The sequence below is a fragment of the Lissotriton helveticus genome, chromosome 6 (assembly GCF_964261635.1).
Source record: "Lissotriton helveticus chromosome 6, aLisHel1.1, whole genome shotgun sequence".
In the NCBI taxonomy this organism is placed as follows: domain Eukaryota; kingdom Metazoa; phylum Chordata; class Amphibia; order Caudata; family Salamandridae; genus Lissotriton; species Lissotriton helveticus.
In genome coordinates, this window is record NC_136067.1 from 1359222681 (window position 1) to 1359239323 (window position 16643).

The window sequence follows — 16643 nt, forward strand, 5'->3', positions numbered from 1 at the left end:
CCATCTGGGTGTTGTATTGTGCATAAAATTCGAACAGGAACTCGTCAGTGGCTGGCACCTTCCCGTGGGCTATATGTGGCAATGCCCCTTTTACTTCCTCCAAAGTAATCAGACTAACTAACTTGTGGCATTGCAGGGGTTTAAATGCAGGGGTGTGAATGGATGCTAAGTATGCAGAGATCTTGCCTGCTTCTACCTCTGTAGATCAATCATACAGACCCCTGTAGTATTCCTTTATCACAATATTGATCTCCACCTGATTGTTCTCCACCTGCCCCATCTGGAGTCGGAGTGCACCAATCCGGCTTCAGGGAGTTCTCGGAGTGCAACAACCATGCTAATAATTGTCCGGCTTTATCAACATGTTCAGTTTTTCACTGGGAGTGAACCTTCTAGTCAAAGTTGGATAACCGGTCTACTAACGCCCTGTACTCCTGTCATGTAGCCAACAGGGTCGAATGCCTACTGTGATCAGTCGGACATTCCATCTCAAGCCTTCCGATACGCTCCTGTACCACAAACCCCTTCGCATTCAAAACCATTTGCACGCCATAAACAGTCTTTAGACGTAACCGCCGCAAGACCACTTTGAATGCATCCTATTTAACCATGGCGTCCAAGGCCGCCTATTCATTATCTTGGAAGTATTTGTCTATGGTTTCATCGATCTGGACACTAAATCCTGCGTCATCTAAAGCAGTTGTGGCCAAACACCAGGTAAAAATCTTCCATCTGGAAGAGACTGTAGTTATAGATTCCTTTCCTTTAGAATTACCCCCAGGCGTTAGACTGGATCCAGAGATTTTTTCTTTAGCAGTACCCATGTGGGTCGGTAGGTGGCATCGGTCGACTCTGCGTCTGTCGTCGGCGCAGTGTTCTCCAGGATGATGTTGCAGTGTCTATTTAGACGCCGCCCCTGCGCGCTGACGTCAGTTCTTTCTTTTTCCGCGCCAACCTAGCGCAGATCCACAGAGAGCCTGCCCCGTAGTCACTTTTTTTTTTCAACTTTTGTCGACATCTTTTTGAGTCTTCGGCTCCTGGTCCACGAGGGGTGTCACATCGCTGAACCGGATTCAAGCCGTGCGATGCCTCTAACCGCCTGATGTCGGTTACAGACCCCCACCTTATGTGTCTCTGGTGCCTAAAGCGCGACCCCGACCCGAAGTCGTGCTCCAACTGCAGGGCCATGAAGCCGAAGACTTTGTGGGAGCGGTCCCGAAAGCTCTTGGAGGCCTGGCAGGCAGTTCCACGTCATTCAAGGTCTCCGTCAAGAGGTTGGTCTTGGACCGGTCATGAGCCACCATCACCATTCGTCATCGAAGTCTTTGCATTCCTCAGGTAAGTCTAAGCATAAGAAGAAGGTGAAGAAGCACCGTCGCTCTTCGCCTTCTCCCAACGCTAAGCGGGACCCTGAGTGTCGTCGCTCGCCAGCTCCGTCTGCGGAGACTGCTTCTGGAACGGCTCCGGACTTCCATCGTTTTCCCAGAGCCGGAGCATCCCCAGCCCAGCTTTGAGCTTTTTACAAAGCGCTTCATGGCATCTTTGGGCAGCCCGACTCCACCGGTGCTCATTCTGGCCCCGCGGACTCGGCTTGGGGCCATGCGCCTTGGATACCGGTGGCTCCGGCCCTGGCGCCAGAGGGCCCCTGAGAATACAGGCCTGGATCTGGATTGATGCCGGTCGACCTCACGGTACCTTCCCCAGTGAAGATTCCAGTGAGGACGCCCCCGGCGGCGATTGTGCCCCCAAACGGAGTTGACCCCAGCCTCACCCCCAGACTTGTACACAGCGCCGGACAAACGTCAGTACCAGCGCCCGAAGGTACTTTTGTTCCTCAGTTCATTCCTGGTGTTCCCTTCGGGCCTGAAAGGCCACCAGAGGAGGGTGAGGAGGACTGGGAGGGGACTTAAGACCCTTTGGCTGACCAGCTTGACGTGTCGGACTTGCGAGAGGAACTGGGTGATGCTAGTGGTTTGGATACCTACCCAGAACTTGGCATGCTCTCCCCCCCTTACCGTGGCTACGGAGGAGGGAGCTTCATAAGCAGTGGTATTGCGTAGTGCAGCTGAGGCCTTGGACCTGGAGCTTCCTACTGTGGCATTCAGGACTGACTTCCTGACGGAGGTGCATCAACTGGCAGTGGCATCTTCAGAGTCCCTTCTGCCTTTTAATGAAGCCCTGACTGACGTCCTTCGGGGCACTTGGTCCAAGCCCAGCACATTGGGCTCTTGTGGACAGGATGATTGCCAGACGCCACCGCCCGACCCCAGGTGACTCAGTTTTCCTCTTCCAACACCAGACCCCGCGAGCTTGGTGGTCCAAGCTGCGTCCTCTAAGGACGCATTCCCTACTGCTCCCCCAGACAGGGAATCCAAGAAGCTGGACCACCTTGGATAGAAAATGTTTTCTACCACCATCTTAGCGCTGTGGTAAGTGAACACCGCATGCCTCTTGGGCCGATATACCCATATAGTGTGGGATACAGTTGCGCAACTGCTTCCACAGTGCCCAGAGGAGGCCCGGGCTGTTCTCACCCGCGTAGTGGCAGAGGGTCGAGATGCAGCTAAGTTCACCATTAGATGTGGGCTGGATACCGCCAACTCTGTGGGCAGAACGGTTTCCACGTCAGTAGCCTTGAGGCGCTACACATGGTTGAGGACGTCTGGTATCTCTGGGGATGTCCAATCCACCCTTTGACGGCCGTCGCCTGTTCGGCGACGAGGCAGACTCCGCGTTTGAGTGCTTCAAGGATGCTACAGCCAGGGCCTTGGGCCTCAAGGCAACTACTCGCCCCACGCAGTCTGCCTTTCGCCCCTTTCATGGCTACGCTACGGAAGGGTTGCCCCGCCGCGTTCAACCCAGTCTAACCACTGGGTCATGCAAGCTGCCCAGCCTTTGCGTGGCCGCAGACGTGGGACCCAGCGACATATGTCTGGGGACCAGCGGGTGGGCCAGTCCACCCATAACTCCCCTGAAGCAGCCTCCAAACCCTCCTAGTCCGACCTTTCAGGACCATTAGAAGCCAATGGGCAGCAGGGTTCGCCATCACCTCCACCACTGGCAGAACATGAGACAGACAGGTGGATTTTGCAGGTAGCCGAAGGGGCTACTCCCTCTCCTTCAAGACTACCCCTCCCTCCATGCCACCATCCTTCCATCGCATGTCGGAGGATCACTTGTCCCTACTCCACCAGGAAGTTGCGGCGCTCTCTGTGCCAAGGGGGCTATCGAAAGGATCCCTGTGCCAGAAGTAGGTTGTGGTTGCTACTCCCACTACTTTCTGGTACACATGAAGACAAAGGCCTGTGTCGTATCTTAGAACTCGGGCCCTCAACCGCTTCCTTCCGAAGGAGAAGTTCAAAATGCTCACGTTGGCTCATATCCTGTCCGCCCTCAACCACGGGAGACTGGATGGTAGCGTTGGACTTGAAGGACGCATATTTTCATATCCCCGTCCTGCCAGCCTACAGGCGTTACCTGTGGTTCATGGTCGGCCACGAGCATTTTCAGTTTACTGTGCTCCCCTTTGGCCTTACCAGCACCCCTCGGGTGTTCACGAAAGTTATTGCGGTGGTCGCTGCTCATCTGCGCAGATCAGGGGTTCCAGTCTTCCCCTATCTCGACGACTGGCTGTTGAAGGCGGGCTCACCCCAGGCTGTTGTCTCCCACCTCCAGACTATGGCAAACCTCCTGCATTCGCTGGGGTTCACTATGAACATGCCGAAGTCACATCTGACTCCCTCTCAGAAGCTCCTTTTCATCAGAGCAGTTCTGGATACAGCATAGTTTCAGGCTTATCCTCTCAAGCAGCGAGTCTGGGATATTCGGGCTATGATACTAATGTTTCAGCCTCTAACCCGGATTTCGGTGAGATTGACCCTGAGGCTGCTGGGCCTCATGGCCTTATGCATCCTGCTGGTAGATCATGCCAGGTGGCATATGCGGGCTCTGCAGTGGAACCTGAAGTTCCAGTGGGCGCGGCATCAGGAGAATCTTTCCGATTTTTCCAGATCTTGGAGGGGACTGCACATCAATTGCGGTGGTGGCTCACAAACCAGGATTGGGTCAGCGGCAGATCCTTTTCCCTTCCCCAACCAGAGTTCACAGTAGTGACGGATGTGTCACTCCTGGGATGGGGTGGCCACCTGGAAACGGCGGAGATTTGGTCTCCGACAGTGTCCGTTCTCCACATCAACCTTTTGGAGCTCTGGGCGATCCATCTTGCACTGAAGGCATTCCTTCCTTCTGTCAAAGGAAGAGTAGGGCAGGTGTTCACGGACAACACCACCGCCATGTGGTACTGCAACAAACAGGGCGGGGTGGGGTCATGAACCCTATGTGAAGAGGCTCTTCACCTTTGGGCATGGCTGGAACATCAGGGCATATCCCTGGTGGTTCAACACCTGCTAGGTTCTCTGAATGCTGGGGCGGACGAGCTCAGCCCTCGGTGCATGATGGATCACGAATGGTGTCTTCACTCGGAGGTGGTGCAAGGTCACTTTCAGCAGTTTGAAGAGACTTGGTTTGATCTGTTCACCACCGAAGAGAATGCGCAATCTCATCAATTCTGCGCGTTGGAACTTCCTTGGCGGCAATCGCTCTGCAACGCTTTTCGTTACAAGTGGAATTGCGCCCTCCTGTACGCCTTTCTGCCTGTACCACTTCCGCCCAGAGTGCTGAAGAAGATTAAGCACGACCAGGCCCAAGTCATTCATGTGGCTCTGGACTTGGCATAAAGATTATGGTACCGCAAGCTCTTCAGTATGGCCATCGATCCTCTGATCAGACTGCTTCTTGAGGAGGATCTTCAGTCGCAGCAGCAAGGAACAGTCCTCCCCCCTAACCTGTCCAGCCTCCACCTTTTTGCATGGAGATTGAGCTGCGGCAGTTGACCGCTTTAGACCTTCCTCACAAAGTTTGTAACGTCATCTTGGCAGCAAGGCGTCCCTCCACTGAAAACAGTATATGCCTGTAGATGGACTAAATTTGTGGCATGTTGCGTAGCAAAGGTTGTGGATCCCCTTTCTGCCCCTTTTTCAGAGGTACTCTTATTAACTCTCTCTTTGGCTCAGCAGGGCACTCTCAAAGGCTACCGTTCAGCCATATCTGCCTTTCTTCGCCATCCTGATCAACCTTCTCTTTTCAAGTCCCCTATTGTAAACAGATATCTAAAGGGCATTACTCATCTCTTTCCTCCTGCTTCGTTCGTAATGCCCCAGTGGGACCTGAACCTGGTCTTAACATACCTATGTGTGCTCCCTTCGAGCCTCTTCACAACTGTCTGCTTCGGCTCCTCAATCTGAAGACAGCTTTCCTTGTTGCCATCACTTCTGCCCGCAGAGTGAGTGAGCTTCAAGCTTTATCTTCCAAACCTCTTTTTTTGGCTGTTCATCCGGACAAAGTCGTCCATCGTATGAAGTCCTCTTTTCTTCCCAAAGTGTTATCTCTTTACATATAGGACAAACCATCACTTTGCCCACCTTATTCCTGCCTCCACACCCTTCCAAGGAGGAGGAGAGACTCTACCTTCTGGACCCCAAACATGCACTGTCTTTCAATCTTGACTGCACAAAGGATTTTGGGTGGACGATCAACTCTTTGTTGGCTATGCAGGCGCTAAGAAAGGGCGGGCGTTTCAAAAGCATACCATCGCTTGGTGGGTTGTACTATGCATTAAGATCTGCTATACCCTAGCAAGAATATAGGCTCCAGTGGGACTTGTGCCCACTCCACCAAGGCTACGGCAGCTACTACTGCCTTGGGACATGGAGTCCCACTCATTGATATCTGTCAGGCAGCCACATGGGCGTCCCTGCACATGTTTACTAAACAGTCTTGCCTAGACAGCCAAGTCCAGAGAGACAGCTATATTGGCCGTTCAGTTTTCCAGCACTTTCTAGTGTGAACTTAGTTTGACTCTGAGGCTGCTGGGCCTCATGGCATCCTGCATCCTGCTGGTGGATCATGCCAGGTAGCATATGTGGGTTCTGCAGTGGGACCTGAAGTTACAGTGGGCGCAGCATCAGGGGAATCTTCCACTGGATCTTTCCGGGGTTGGGATTGCTGGGGTATCCATTCTAAAGGTAAGGAATCTATAACTACACTCTCTTTCAGATGAACAAGATACTTGCCTTTGGTAACATATGTAGTTATAGATTCCTTACTGACCCACCCATCCTCCCCGTTCTGCGAATTGACTTCTAGAGATAGGGACTTCCTTCCAAGGCCATAGTTATGTGCACCAGTTGTCAGTGTTTTGCATGGCTCTGCGCTTCTGGCGTGGAAAGTAGGGTCACAACTGACGTCAGCGCGCAGGGGCGTCGTCTAAATAGACACCGCAATGTCATCCCGGTGAACACGATGCCGACGACGGATGCGACCGACACCACCTACCGACATGCAACGGTACTGCTAAAGAAAAAATCTCCAGAATCAGTCTGACGCCCAGGGGTAATTTTATAGGTAAGGAATCTATAACTACATATGTCTCTTACCGAAGGTAAGTAAATTGTATGTTTAGACCCACCTCATCCAGACTAGATTAACAAAGGGTTGTGGTCCAATAGGGTGCGTCCCAGGTACTCTGCACACAAGCTCTGTGTGACTGACGATGGGAGGTCAACGATCATGTCCAGTCTTGAGTGCGGCACATGCACCGCTAAGCAGTGGGAGTACTCCCTATCGACTGGGTGTAAAAGTCGGCAAAACTCCCCACTTGCATGTCAAGGGTCCAGGTATTCAAATGTTGTCAAAGCGGTGCAGGATTCTGCCCTCAGTAGGTCTGCCATCAGATATAGTACCCCATTATAATCCCTGCACCAGAATGTGGAGTCCTGGGTCTGCTAACAAGGCAGGTGTCAAGGTCATAAAGAAGGCAGCCTGTCCTGCGTTTGGGGGCATAGACTGCCATCAGAGTCAATGGCAACCCCTCTAGTACCCCTTCCACTACTGTGAGGTGGCCCTCCATGTCTATTTTCGTGTGAGTTACCGCAAAGGGCGCTCCCGGGCCACCCATACCAGCACTCCTCTAATATGTCATGCCGTATACTCTGCCCCGCTATCGTCTACTCAGTCTGGCAACTTTTAGTGTAGTGAAGTGCATTTCCTGAAAGCACACTAAGTGTACTTAGCGCCTCCTTAAATAACCATCGATTCTGTGTCGCTGTGCCCATGCCTCTCATGTTCTACGTGAGTAGCCTATATTCCTGCAGTACCACAAATGAGTAAATCTGTATCCTTGGGCGAGTGTAAAATTCATGGGGTTATCATCAACTCATGCCGCTATACACGATGAAACCCAAACACAAACAGTACTACAAACTCCCCTCTCTAGGCCGTCGTGCAACAGTGCAATGTCCGCCCACAATCACTACAGTGTATAAAACATAGGAAAAAAGCCCTGTGCGTGGTGTGGAGTAATACGTGGCAACCATAATGTGTCTTAGTAGAACCTACAGTGTCCCATGGCTCCTTGGTTGGTGTGAGACCTGCTCCACCCCACTGCTGTGGTATATGAAAGGCACTATGTTGTAATCTTAGACAATCACAACACCAACAATATCAATGTCCCCCCCCCCACACACACACACAAAAACCAAAAAAAAGATATGTGAGGCACAACATTTTCATAGATCGGCCATCATCGGGGTAATCTCCGCCCCTCACCCCCATGTCTTTAGGATCTTAGCCAGCTGGGAGCCACTCATGGAAAGTTTCTTAGAGGTATCCAAGGCACCAGTGCCAGAGCCGGGGGATCCCACTCGCACCAGTGCAGTCACCACTTGCGCCCTTTCCTGTGCTGCTTGTTCTCGTGAACAGCGAGAGCGGGTCTCGCGGGTCGACCTATGTCAGTTTCTACCTTGTTCCCAACCCTCCTTGTGTCTGGATGATCCGATGGGGGATGCTCCCCCTTAAATTCCAGCCAGTCCCATGTTTCTTGGACTGTTTGGAAAATTAGTGTCCTGTCCCGTTCCATTACTTTAAGTTTAGCTGGGAAAATCAGTGCATATCTTAGCCCCATCTGCCTGAGCTTTTGCTTTTCCGTGTAGAACGCCTTTTATTTCTGCACATCTGTAGTGTTGTCTGGCAAGGTTGTAAGTACTTGGTTCCCTACCTGTCAAGGGCCTTTGGTGTGGGAGATCTGTGGGATATTTGGGCATAGGGGGGCACCGGGTGAGGGTGGGAGAGCTGGTACCCAATGCGCCCATTCCACTGAGAAGAAGTTGGAGGTTTTGCCTCTGAGGACTGTCTGCACCAGCCAGCGTTTCAAATACGAATCCATACTCGGCCCTTAATCTTCTCGAGCAGCCCCACTACTCTAATGTTCAGCATGATCGCCCTTCTTCATTGTCAGACCTGCTTTTCAAGAAGTTTACTTCCCATTGTATGGCCACCATCTGGGCCTGCGGGTACGACACAGTAGGCTGCATCCTTGCTATGATTTGATTGTCTCATTGTTGGCCACGTTCGCTTTCAATTTGTTATACTCCTCACGCATGTAGCCCATGTCGATTATCAGACATGGTTTTGGTTCCAAAGTCCTCTAGGCCGTGCGCGGCAGCTAGGAGCTCTGTAAATTTTGCATTCATATTTTGCAGCACAAAGTCAGTCTTTAAGGTTGCCCGAGCTAAAGCAGTCTCTGTATCAGTTGGAGAGGGATTTTGAAGGATGTCTCCCGCACCATCATGACTCCTACAGGGGCCACTATAAATTTTGTATTAGAAGTCCACAGGGCTCTATAGGTGATAGTCCATTGTGCCTTCCCCTTACCTCATGGTGGGGGGATGTTGAGTTTACTGGTCTGTGCTGGCCATCTCTGCAGTCAGGTTATTCACAAGGAGGCCTCTCCACACTGCAGACGTGGACCTTCTGTGGGTAAGGATTCTAAAGATCCGGCAAGCTTGATTGATCAAGGCTGGTAGGGGGCGCAGGGACGGTTGAAAGAAAGAAAAATTCACAAGTGTCTCCTCACGGAAGCGGTCGGACCCCTGTCGGGCCAGTGGTTTAGGCCTGAAGCGCCCACACGTCACTGCATAGGGGTCCCTGTGCCAGAGTCAGGTGGTCACTCTCCTCATCAGCGAGAGTATTTTCAAATCCCAGATGGCAGTAGTGCATGTTTAGAGGCTGAGTCTCGCTACCTTCGTAAAGGGGGTTCGCCCGTGGCTGTCAGAGTACTACTTCAGAATACACCCCCCTTAACTTCAACTGAGCCCCACAGGTAGCAGTCAATCATGGGAGCCTCTGGTCCCCATCTTTAGGTGTAGCCCTTACTAATGCGGCCCTCAGAGTTGTTTCATCAGTCCTGATTGTAAGCATTGTGATAGGCACGGGGGGTCGGGGAAGCCAGACTCGGTCACAGCTCACAACTGTCTTTTAGCAGTACAGCGGTGCGGGTGCCTTCCCCGACCGCGCGGGTCATTGTAATGAGCCATACGAAAGGGCTCCAGTCCCCTGCTGTGGTGGTGCAGCACGGTTCACCGCCGGATCATCAGCACCAGGTGGGAGGCCTGTCACACCAGGTCTCAGGCTCCGGTTAGAGCAGGCGAATGGTGGTCCGAGCACCAGTGTCTGTTGTGAGGGCAGAAGGGCCAGGAAAAGAGTAGGCCACCGGGCAATGGTGAGAAGGGCGACTCTCACAGTGTTGTACTGTGGCCTCCCAGGCAACCTTGGGGCACAGGTCCTCCTATTGCAGATGCCAGGATTTCGTGCCTGGAGGGGATTCCCACCGTCGTTCGTCCCCGACTGTGGGGCTCCATTGGTTGTGAAGACAGACTCAGGCTGCGACCAGCCTCAGGGACTTCAGTGATCGTAGTGAGGGGGGGGGGAAGTGCCGACTCGCGTATGCCTTCCAGGTCGGTCTGCCCTCGTCGATTGTGGTGAAGGACCTCTGGCTGTTTCGCAGGCTGCATGCTGGGCAGTGCTCGTTGCGATATGTGGCGCAGCCTTGTTGAGCGCCTCACTGTTGTCATCCCGCTCACGCTGGACGCTAAAAGGAAGCAGTGGCTCTGGATTTGCACCTTATGTATTAGCAGCGGAGACAAGGTTCTCAAATTCCGTAAGAAAAAACACGAATATTGTGGCACCAGGACAGAGCTCGCTTCTATGCAACTGCTCCCTCCGCCATCTTGGCCAAGCCCCTATCTTGGCCACGCCTCCCCTTACTTCTATTTGATCTCATGAAGTTTAGTCTCTGGGAGATGTGGCGCCAGGATGCCATTCCAGGCAAAAGCACACTGTACAAATAAAAATAAATAAAGAAATGCATAAATTACACATGTATAAGTTAGACATGTTTATGAATTAGTCCAACACTCATAATATCTGTGCATAGAAGTAAACTTAACATTTGCAATTTTTTACTAATTGGGCCATTGTTTTTTTTTACCTTTTTTTTTTTTTATAAAGCTGTTACGGTTCTGTCTGTAATCAAGGATATTCAGCTAGTCCTTCGCAATAATTAATTATGCTGCTAAGTAGTACGGGACTCTGGTCTGGAAACCTTATGGTGGGGAGTTTCTCATGATCTTCTGTTCCATGTCTTATTCCAGTTTTGTCACTCTTCGAAGAGCAAGAACATCCATTGTTTTGTTTTCCTAAATAAAGATCTAAAACACTCAATAATGTCTTCTTTGTTTTTGTCCCAGGGTTCCTGATCATCAAGACATCGCCTTTGGTGCCTTGCAGCAAGGTGCTAACTGCCTGGATACACTGGGTCATTTTGCTGATGGAGTTATTGGCGTATATGAATGTCACAACGCTGGCGGAAACCAGGTATTGTAAAGTCGACATTCACTGTAGTTTGTTGGTATATTCAATATGCATAAATCCTGAAATTTCATTTTAGCTTCTAAAACATTGGACTGGATTTTATTGAATCTAACCAGTCCTCTCTTCTTTGTGGAGAATCCTGCCTTACTTTTTACTAAACGGCGACTGTCATTTAAGCTAACTTGATATGGAACTACCTTCCTTCAGCTTTCTCCTTCCAGAACCCTGCCTCTTTCCCCTTTCGATCTAGACTGTAAATCTTCTCCTCCTGGTAAAACCCATCCTGCTTTCATTCAGATTTTTTTTGCCATGTTTTCTGTACAATAGTGTTTTCTGTCTGTATTTTGTCTTGTAATCACTCCTTCCAGTAATTATGTTTCTCATACATCCCTGCACTGTCAGCATGTTGTCAGTCCCTTCCAGTTGGGCCATTCTTTTTTTTTTAATTTTTTTTATTTTAGTCCTCATTTATCTTCAATATGCTTTAAGTTGAAGGAAAGGTGTCTTCCGACCATCACAAGTGGGCAAAATGGTTTTTGGGGGTTCCCGGTCGCTCCACAAAGGAGAGATGGATACCAAAGATCTCTGGAACCATCCCTTCGGCTTCACTGTTATGGGTCCAACCCCAATTTTGATTCTTTTATTACAACGATGGCAGCCCCACCAGTGGGGTCCGTTTATAGCATATTCTTAATCATTGGACCAAGAAAACAAAAAATAGACAATAGAAAAACACCACAGGAAGACCAAAATATATATATATAGAGAGACAGTAAATCTACAGATCGACAATGTCGGGGACACTGACTTATATATAATTCTAGACAGAAGGACTCCTCTCCACCCACTTATCCCAAATTTCCCAGAATTTAGTTTTTTTTAATCTTTGTACCAGATTGGTCCAAATTTGATACCCTCTGAATGGAATGTATCCACTCTTCTTCTGTAGGAGGGCAAGTTAAAATCCATTTAATACACAGCTCTCTTCGAGCCAGAAGTATCAGGATGAAAAATAGTGCTCTGTGTTTTTTTGTTAAAAAAAACACCATCTAAGTCTCTCTGGAGTGTCCCAAAAATTATAGACACAGTTGTTAATTTTATTTCACGCCCCAAAATATCTGAAATGATCTTACACACTTTTTGCCAATAAGGGTGTATTACCGGGCAGCTCCAGAACATATGCACCTAATTTGCCTTATCTGCTCCACATTTTGAACACTTCTTAATCTCTTGACTTCCCATTGTCTATGCTTTCTGGGGTGTCCAATAGGCTTTGTGTACTGTGAAGAGATGGTTCTTTTTTAAAGGTGCAGCATTTATCTAAGATCATAAAAAAGACATAGATACTTGCCCAGTATTTCGAGGTCTTCATCCGGCAGGTCCTTCTTCCAAATCTCGTTAAATGTGACCTGCATATCTTCTCCATTCTGGACTAAAAGCCAGTACCACTCTGACACTTAATCTTTGAAACTGAATTCTCGCATACAGCCGAGAAATGAGGCCAGGAAATCAATTCATCTTCGTGAATCAATTGTCCCCACGTTGTGATGCCACGAGAGCGAAAAGGAGCTGCAAGGGCATCTTCAATGCACGGAGGCGTTCCTGGGGAATCCCAGACTGGTGCTACCTCGTTGTAATATGGTATTTTTTAGAAGGCGTCTAACCTGGGACCAAAGCTTTATAGCTGATAACAGCATCTTCGATTTAACCTTTTTGAAATATTTTGGGTGCCCGAATTTTAAAAGAAAACACCCCACGTTTTGGGTGAATTCTCTTGTAAGGGCTTTATAAAGTGGGGGAAAAATGCACTTTCCAATAATAATTGTCAAAGTCTAGGGTTTTTATTTGGTTTTAGTAAGATTGTTATCGTAGCTTCTTCCGACGACACGTGGGGGCTATAACCTTCTATAAAACATGAATTAAACAATTGAAGGAGAAAAGAGGCGAGTACTTCTTTTAGGATGATATAAATTTCATTAGGAATAGAATCAGGGCCAGCGGCTTTCCCCTTTTTTAGGGAGCTGATCGTTTGAATAATCTCCTCCCAAGCTATGGAACGATATAGTTGTTCTTTTTCGTTTCGCTGAAGTGAAGAGAGATCTAGATCTGAGAGAAATTCTTCCATGCTGTCTTAGTCTAGTAATGTCTCATCAGTATATAAGTTCTGGAAAAATTGGACAAAGGCCTCCTCAATTTCGGAATCTTCCAAGATAATATTACCAGTGTTCAAACAACGGAGGTCCCTTATCCAATTTCTTGTCTGGTCGACTTTGGTTTTCCACACCAGAAGCTTGCTACACCCCTCTCCATATTCATGGTGAGCTAGTCTGCTGGCATCCTACTTTTTTTTTTAACTATGATTTCTAGAATGCCAGCGAGCTTATGTTTCGCAATGTTTAATCTTCTTAGAATATTAGGGTTCTCCTGATCTTGCTCTAAGTGTTCCTGAAGCTTATATGTATCTGCTTCCAGTTATTAGGTCTCCTCTTGCACCCTCTTAGACTGGGAAATACAATTGGCTGTAAAGTAGGCCTTATATGTGTCCCATATTACTTGAGGTGAAGCTGAATTAAGATTAAAATCAAAGAATTCTTTAGTTTCCACCTTCAGTTTATCTATTACTTCATTTTCTAGTAATAATGCTCGATTAATAGTCCACCTCCGGGGAGGGGGCTCACTTCCATAGCTAGTTCTAAAGAAACTGCAGAGTGGTTATACATATGTTCCGGGACATGGCTAACTGAGATAACGTTCCTACTTGTGGCAATGTCATCTAGAAAGAAGTCAATTCTGGAGCGATGTCCACACTTTTTATTGTAAAAAGTGAATTTCCCACCGGATGTTTTAGATTTATGAACCATCTCTCTCCAAATATCCACAAGCCCAGTATCAGACATTAATTGTCTCAGGGCAATTCTGTGTGTTAACCACTACTCTGCGTGAGGTAGAGTCTTGACTTGGGTCAAGAACCAAATTAAAATCACCCCCTAATATAATGCGATAGTTTGTTTTAGATAAGTGAAAGAGTAGCGTATACAGGGTGGCAGGATCGTCTAGGTTTGGCTCATAGTAACCTGCGAAAATTAGCCATATGCCATTAATCTTAACTCTAGCGATTGACCACCTTCCCAGAGGGTCAACCATACAATCCCTAGCATAGCATGGGCAGATTTTTTAATTAAAATAGCAACCCCTTTTACTGTACAGGATTGAGTTGTACAAATACAGTGTTCAATCCACTTTTGATGTTTTAAAACCGCTGCCCACTCCTCTTTAAGTAAGTGTGATTCTTGAACAAAAGAAAATTGCAATCAGACAATCTTAAATACTCTAGTATTCTCTTTGTTCTGGAGGGAACCCTTAACCCATTAACGTTCCATGACATAATTCTAATATTTTTCACTTTCTCATTTTTAGTCGTGTCTGGCCTGGAGCGCATTGATTTCCCTGCCATCATTTGTCCTTTAAGAAAGGATGCCAGAGATTACGTACATCCCTTTGACTTGCATTAATAAATGAGGACATTTTTTTGCTCATCTCCCACTTGCTCCCCCACCCTGTGTGTAAAAAGTTGGGCCATTCTGCTAGGGTGTCTCAGAACAGTGTTTCTTCTCCTTTGATTAGAAACTGGTGTTCTTTCCAATTCTGGAGCTACAAGTCAGCCCGTGCTTTCATTTGTTATGCATCAGCACAGCTCCCCACATGGTTCTCTCTTTAAGTGTTTTATGAGAAAGTCTTGTGTACGTATCTATTGCTGCGAATCACAATAATATTGACAGCTATCAGTCTGTTGACTGCTTCAAGGTAAAACATTTAATAAACACAGACTCACACTCTCCGACTGTACTACTAAGAAAGAGAAGTTTGTTCTACTACTGAAATGTGGACTTTCTGGTGCTATGTAGCCGTTCTTCTTGTCACCACTTGCATCTTTAGTGCTATCATGTAAAATGTTAAACCTCAATGTGTATCATTCCCATAACAAGATAAAGCAAGCAAAAAAAGCATTTGTGAAAAAAACATAACTTCATAGTAAAGAAATGTAAAGTTTTGTGCACATGTGCTGCGGTGTTGGTTACTGGTAGCACGGCATCACGCACAGTTATTCAGTTGATATCATACCATTGTATACTTATATCTTTCTTTTTTTTCAGCCAAGTTGTACCATTCCTAGATACTGTCTGCACTCTTTGAACGCAACACAGAAGTTGCGTTCTGTAAACAGATTGTCTCTTAAAATCCTGATTGTGAACTTTAATTGTGGGCAACTTGTGACACATTTTCAAAAGATGCTTTCCTGCCAAGAGGTCCTTAAGTCCCTGTTGCTGCTACGCCTTTACCTTGCCAAAACCAACACGTGCCTTGCCACAAAGAATCCTGACCGAAGTAGAACAGTTTTGAGGAGGATTCAGGACGGGCTTCCTTGTGGAAAGAATAGTTTATCCTGCAAGAGCTTATATGGAATGGCACTACATTTGAAATTCAGTACCCTCTGATTAGTCTTTTTAGTGTGCATACAAACAACTAAGATGAATGCTACCTCACACCCACAACAATAAAATAACCGTGGTGGGAGAGCAGCAGCACAGTATTAGCAGGTACAAACTTGTCATGTAACAGTGGGTAGGCTAGGTTAACAACGAAGCAACACAGACATTCATTAGGCCTGGGTAGGCAGTCACATTCTCATCATCAGCCAGGTCAAGGGCATCATTCTTTATCCAGTATCCCCAGATCTTATAGAACTTGCCCGGGCACCCTCTGCTCTTGTAAGTGACATTTTCTGCAGCCATATATAAGGCCATCACCACCCTTGGAGTCGGGATCTCAGGGGCACCCCATTGCTTGGCGACTTCCCCCCTCTGATCAGTCTTAATCATGCTCAACGTTCTTGAATACGAATGGGAATGTCTCTTTTTTTTATTTAGAAACATATCGCACTCGGTTCACAATAAAAAATGTATACAGTTGGACTAGTTATTTTTTTGACGGGCAAAGTCTACCCCGAATTCCGATTCTCAGAAAGTACTGCTGCTTTTGATTGTTTGTAAATCATTGAAGTGCGTACTAGGAAGCAATTTATGAGGTAATTTTGCAATTGCATATTTTTAGCGCCTAGTTTTAACCTGAAAATTCTTCTCTGGAGCTCAACTTAATTGATCTGTTTTGGAGCCCCACCTCAAAGCAGTAATGATGCCTAATTAGCATATTTGAAAGAGGTTAAGGTCAGTTACCAGTTGCCTCCTCGTGCCTAATGATATAATGTGGATGATTCATACAAATATTTGATAAAAAAACTATAATAAAGACAAAGGGACCGTTTTGTATCAAGCACTGCATTAACGTGCCTGAGATGGGTGCTCTTCAGCCATAGGTTGCTGCTGGATCACGACGAAGCACAGACATTAGGAGGCTAATCTGGCCCCTTGTAAAGAAGCGGGCGCTTGCCATTCAAGTTACGCTCCCCCATCCTAAAAACAGAATTCGAGTGAGCGTTCGGATCTTCACGGACTGTGACGCCCGCCTTGTATATGCTCAAGCGATACTTTTACCGTTCTTTATCAGTTTTTAAAGCGCGAGCTGTCATTTGCATCACCTTTGATAGAATGCTCTCGACTTAAAGCTATCCGAATCCCACCACCGTATCAACATCGCTTTTTCTCTGAGATTGCAGTTTCGTGGTGTCCACCAATCAGCCTTCAGCCTTTCATCACAATATTATATAAATACTAACCTTGAACTAAAGTTATTAGCCTGGCAACAAAAAGTTACATGGTGTCGTCCAGACACTTGTCGGCCACCTTTTTTATCAAATTTACAGATACAAGCCAATACTTTAGATAGCAGCTCGATGCTCTTAGAAATTTACTACTATT

At 47.6% G+C, this 16643-nt stretch overlaps 1 protein-coding gene across 1 annotated transcript in view; it reads left to right on the forward strand.

Annotated features, from left to right (window-relative positions):
- GALNT2 (polypeptide N-acetylgalactosaminyltransferase 2) overlaps positions 1-16643 on the forward strand; it is a 690029-nt gene that overhangs the window by 630658 nt on the left and 42728 nt on the right. The window contains exon 14 of the mRNA XM_078649088.1: positions 10644-10770. Coding sequence (XP_078505214.1) covers positions 10644-10770 — 127 coding nt within the window. The remainder of the gene's footprint in view (positions 1-10643; positions 10771-16643) is intronic.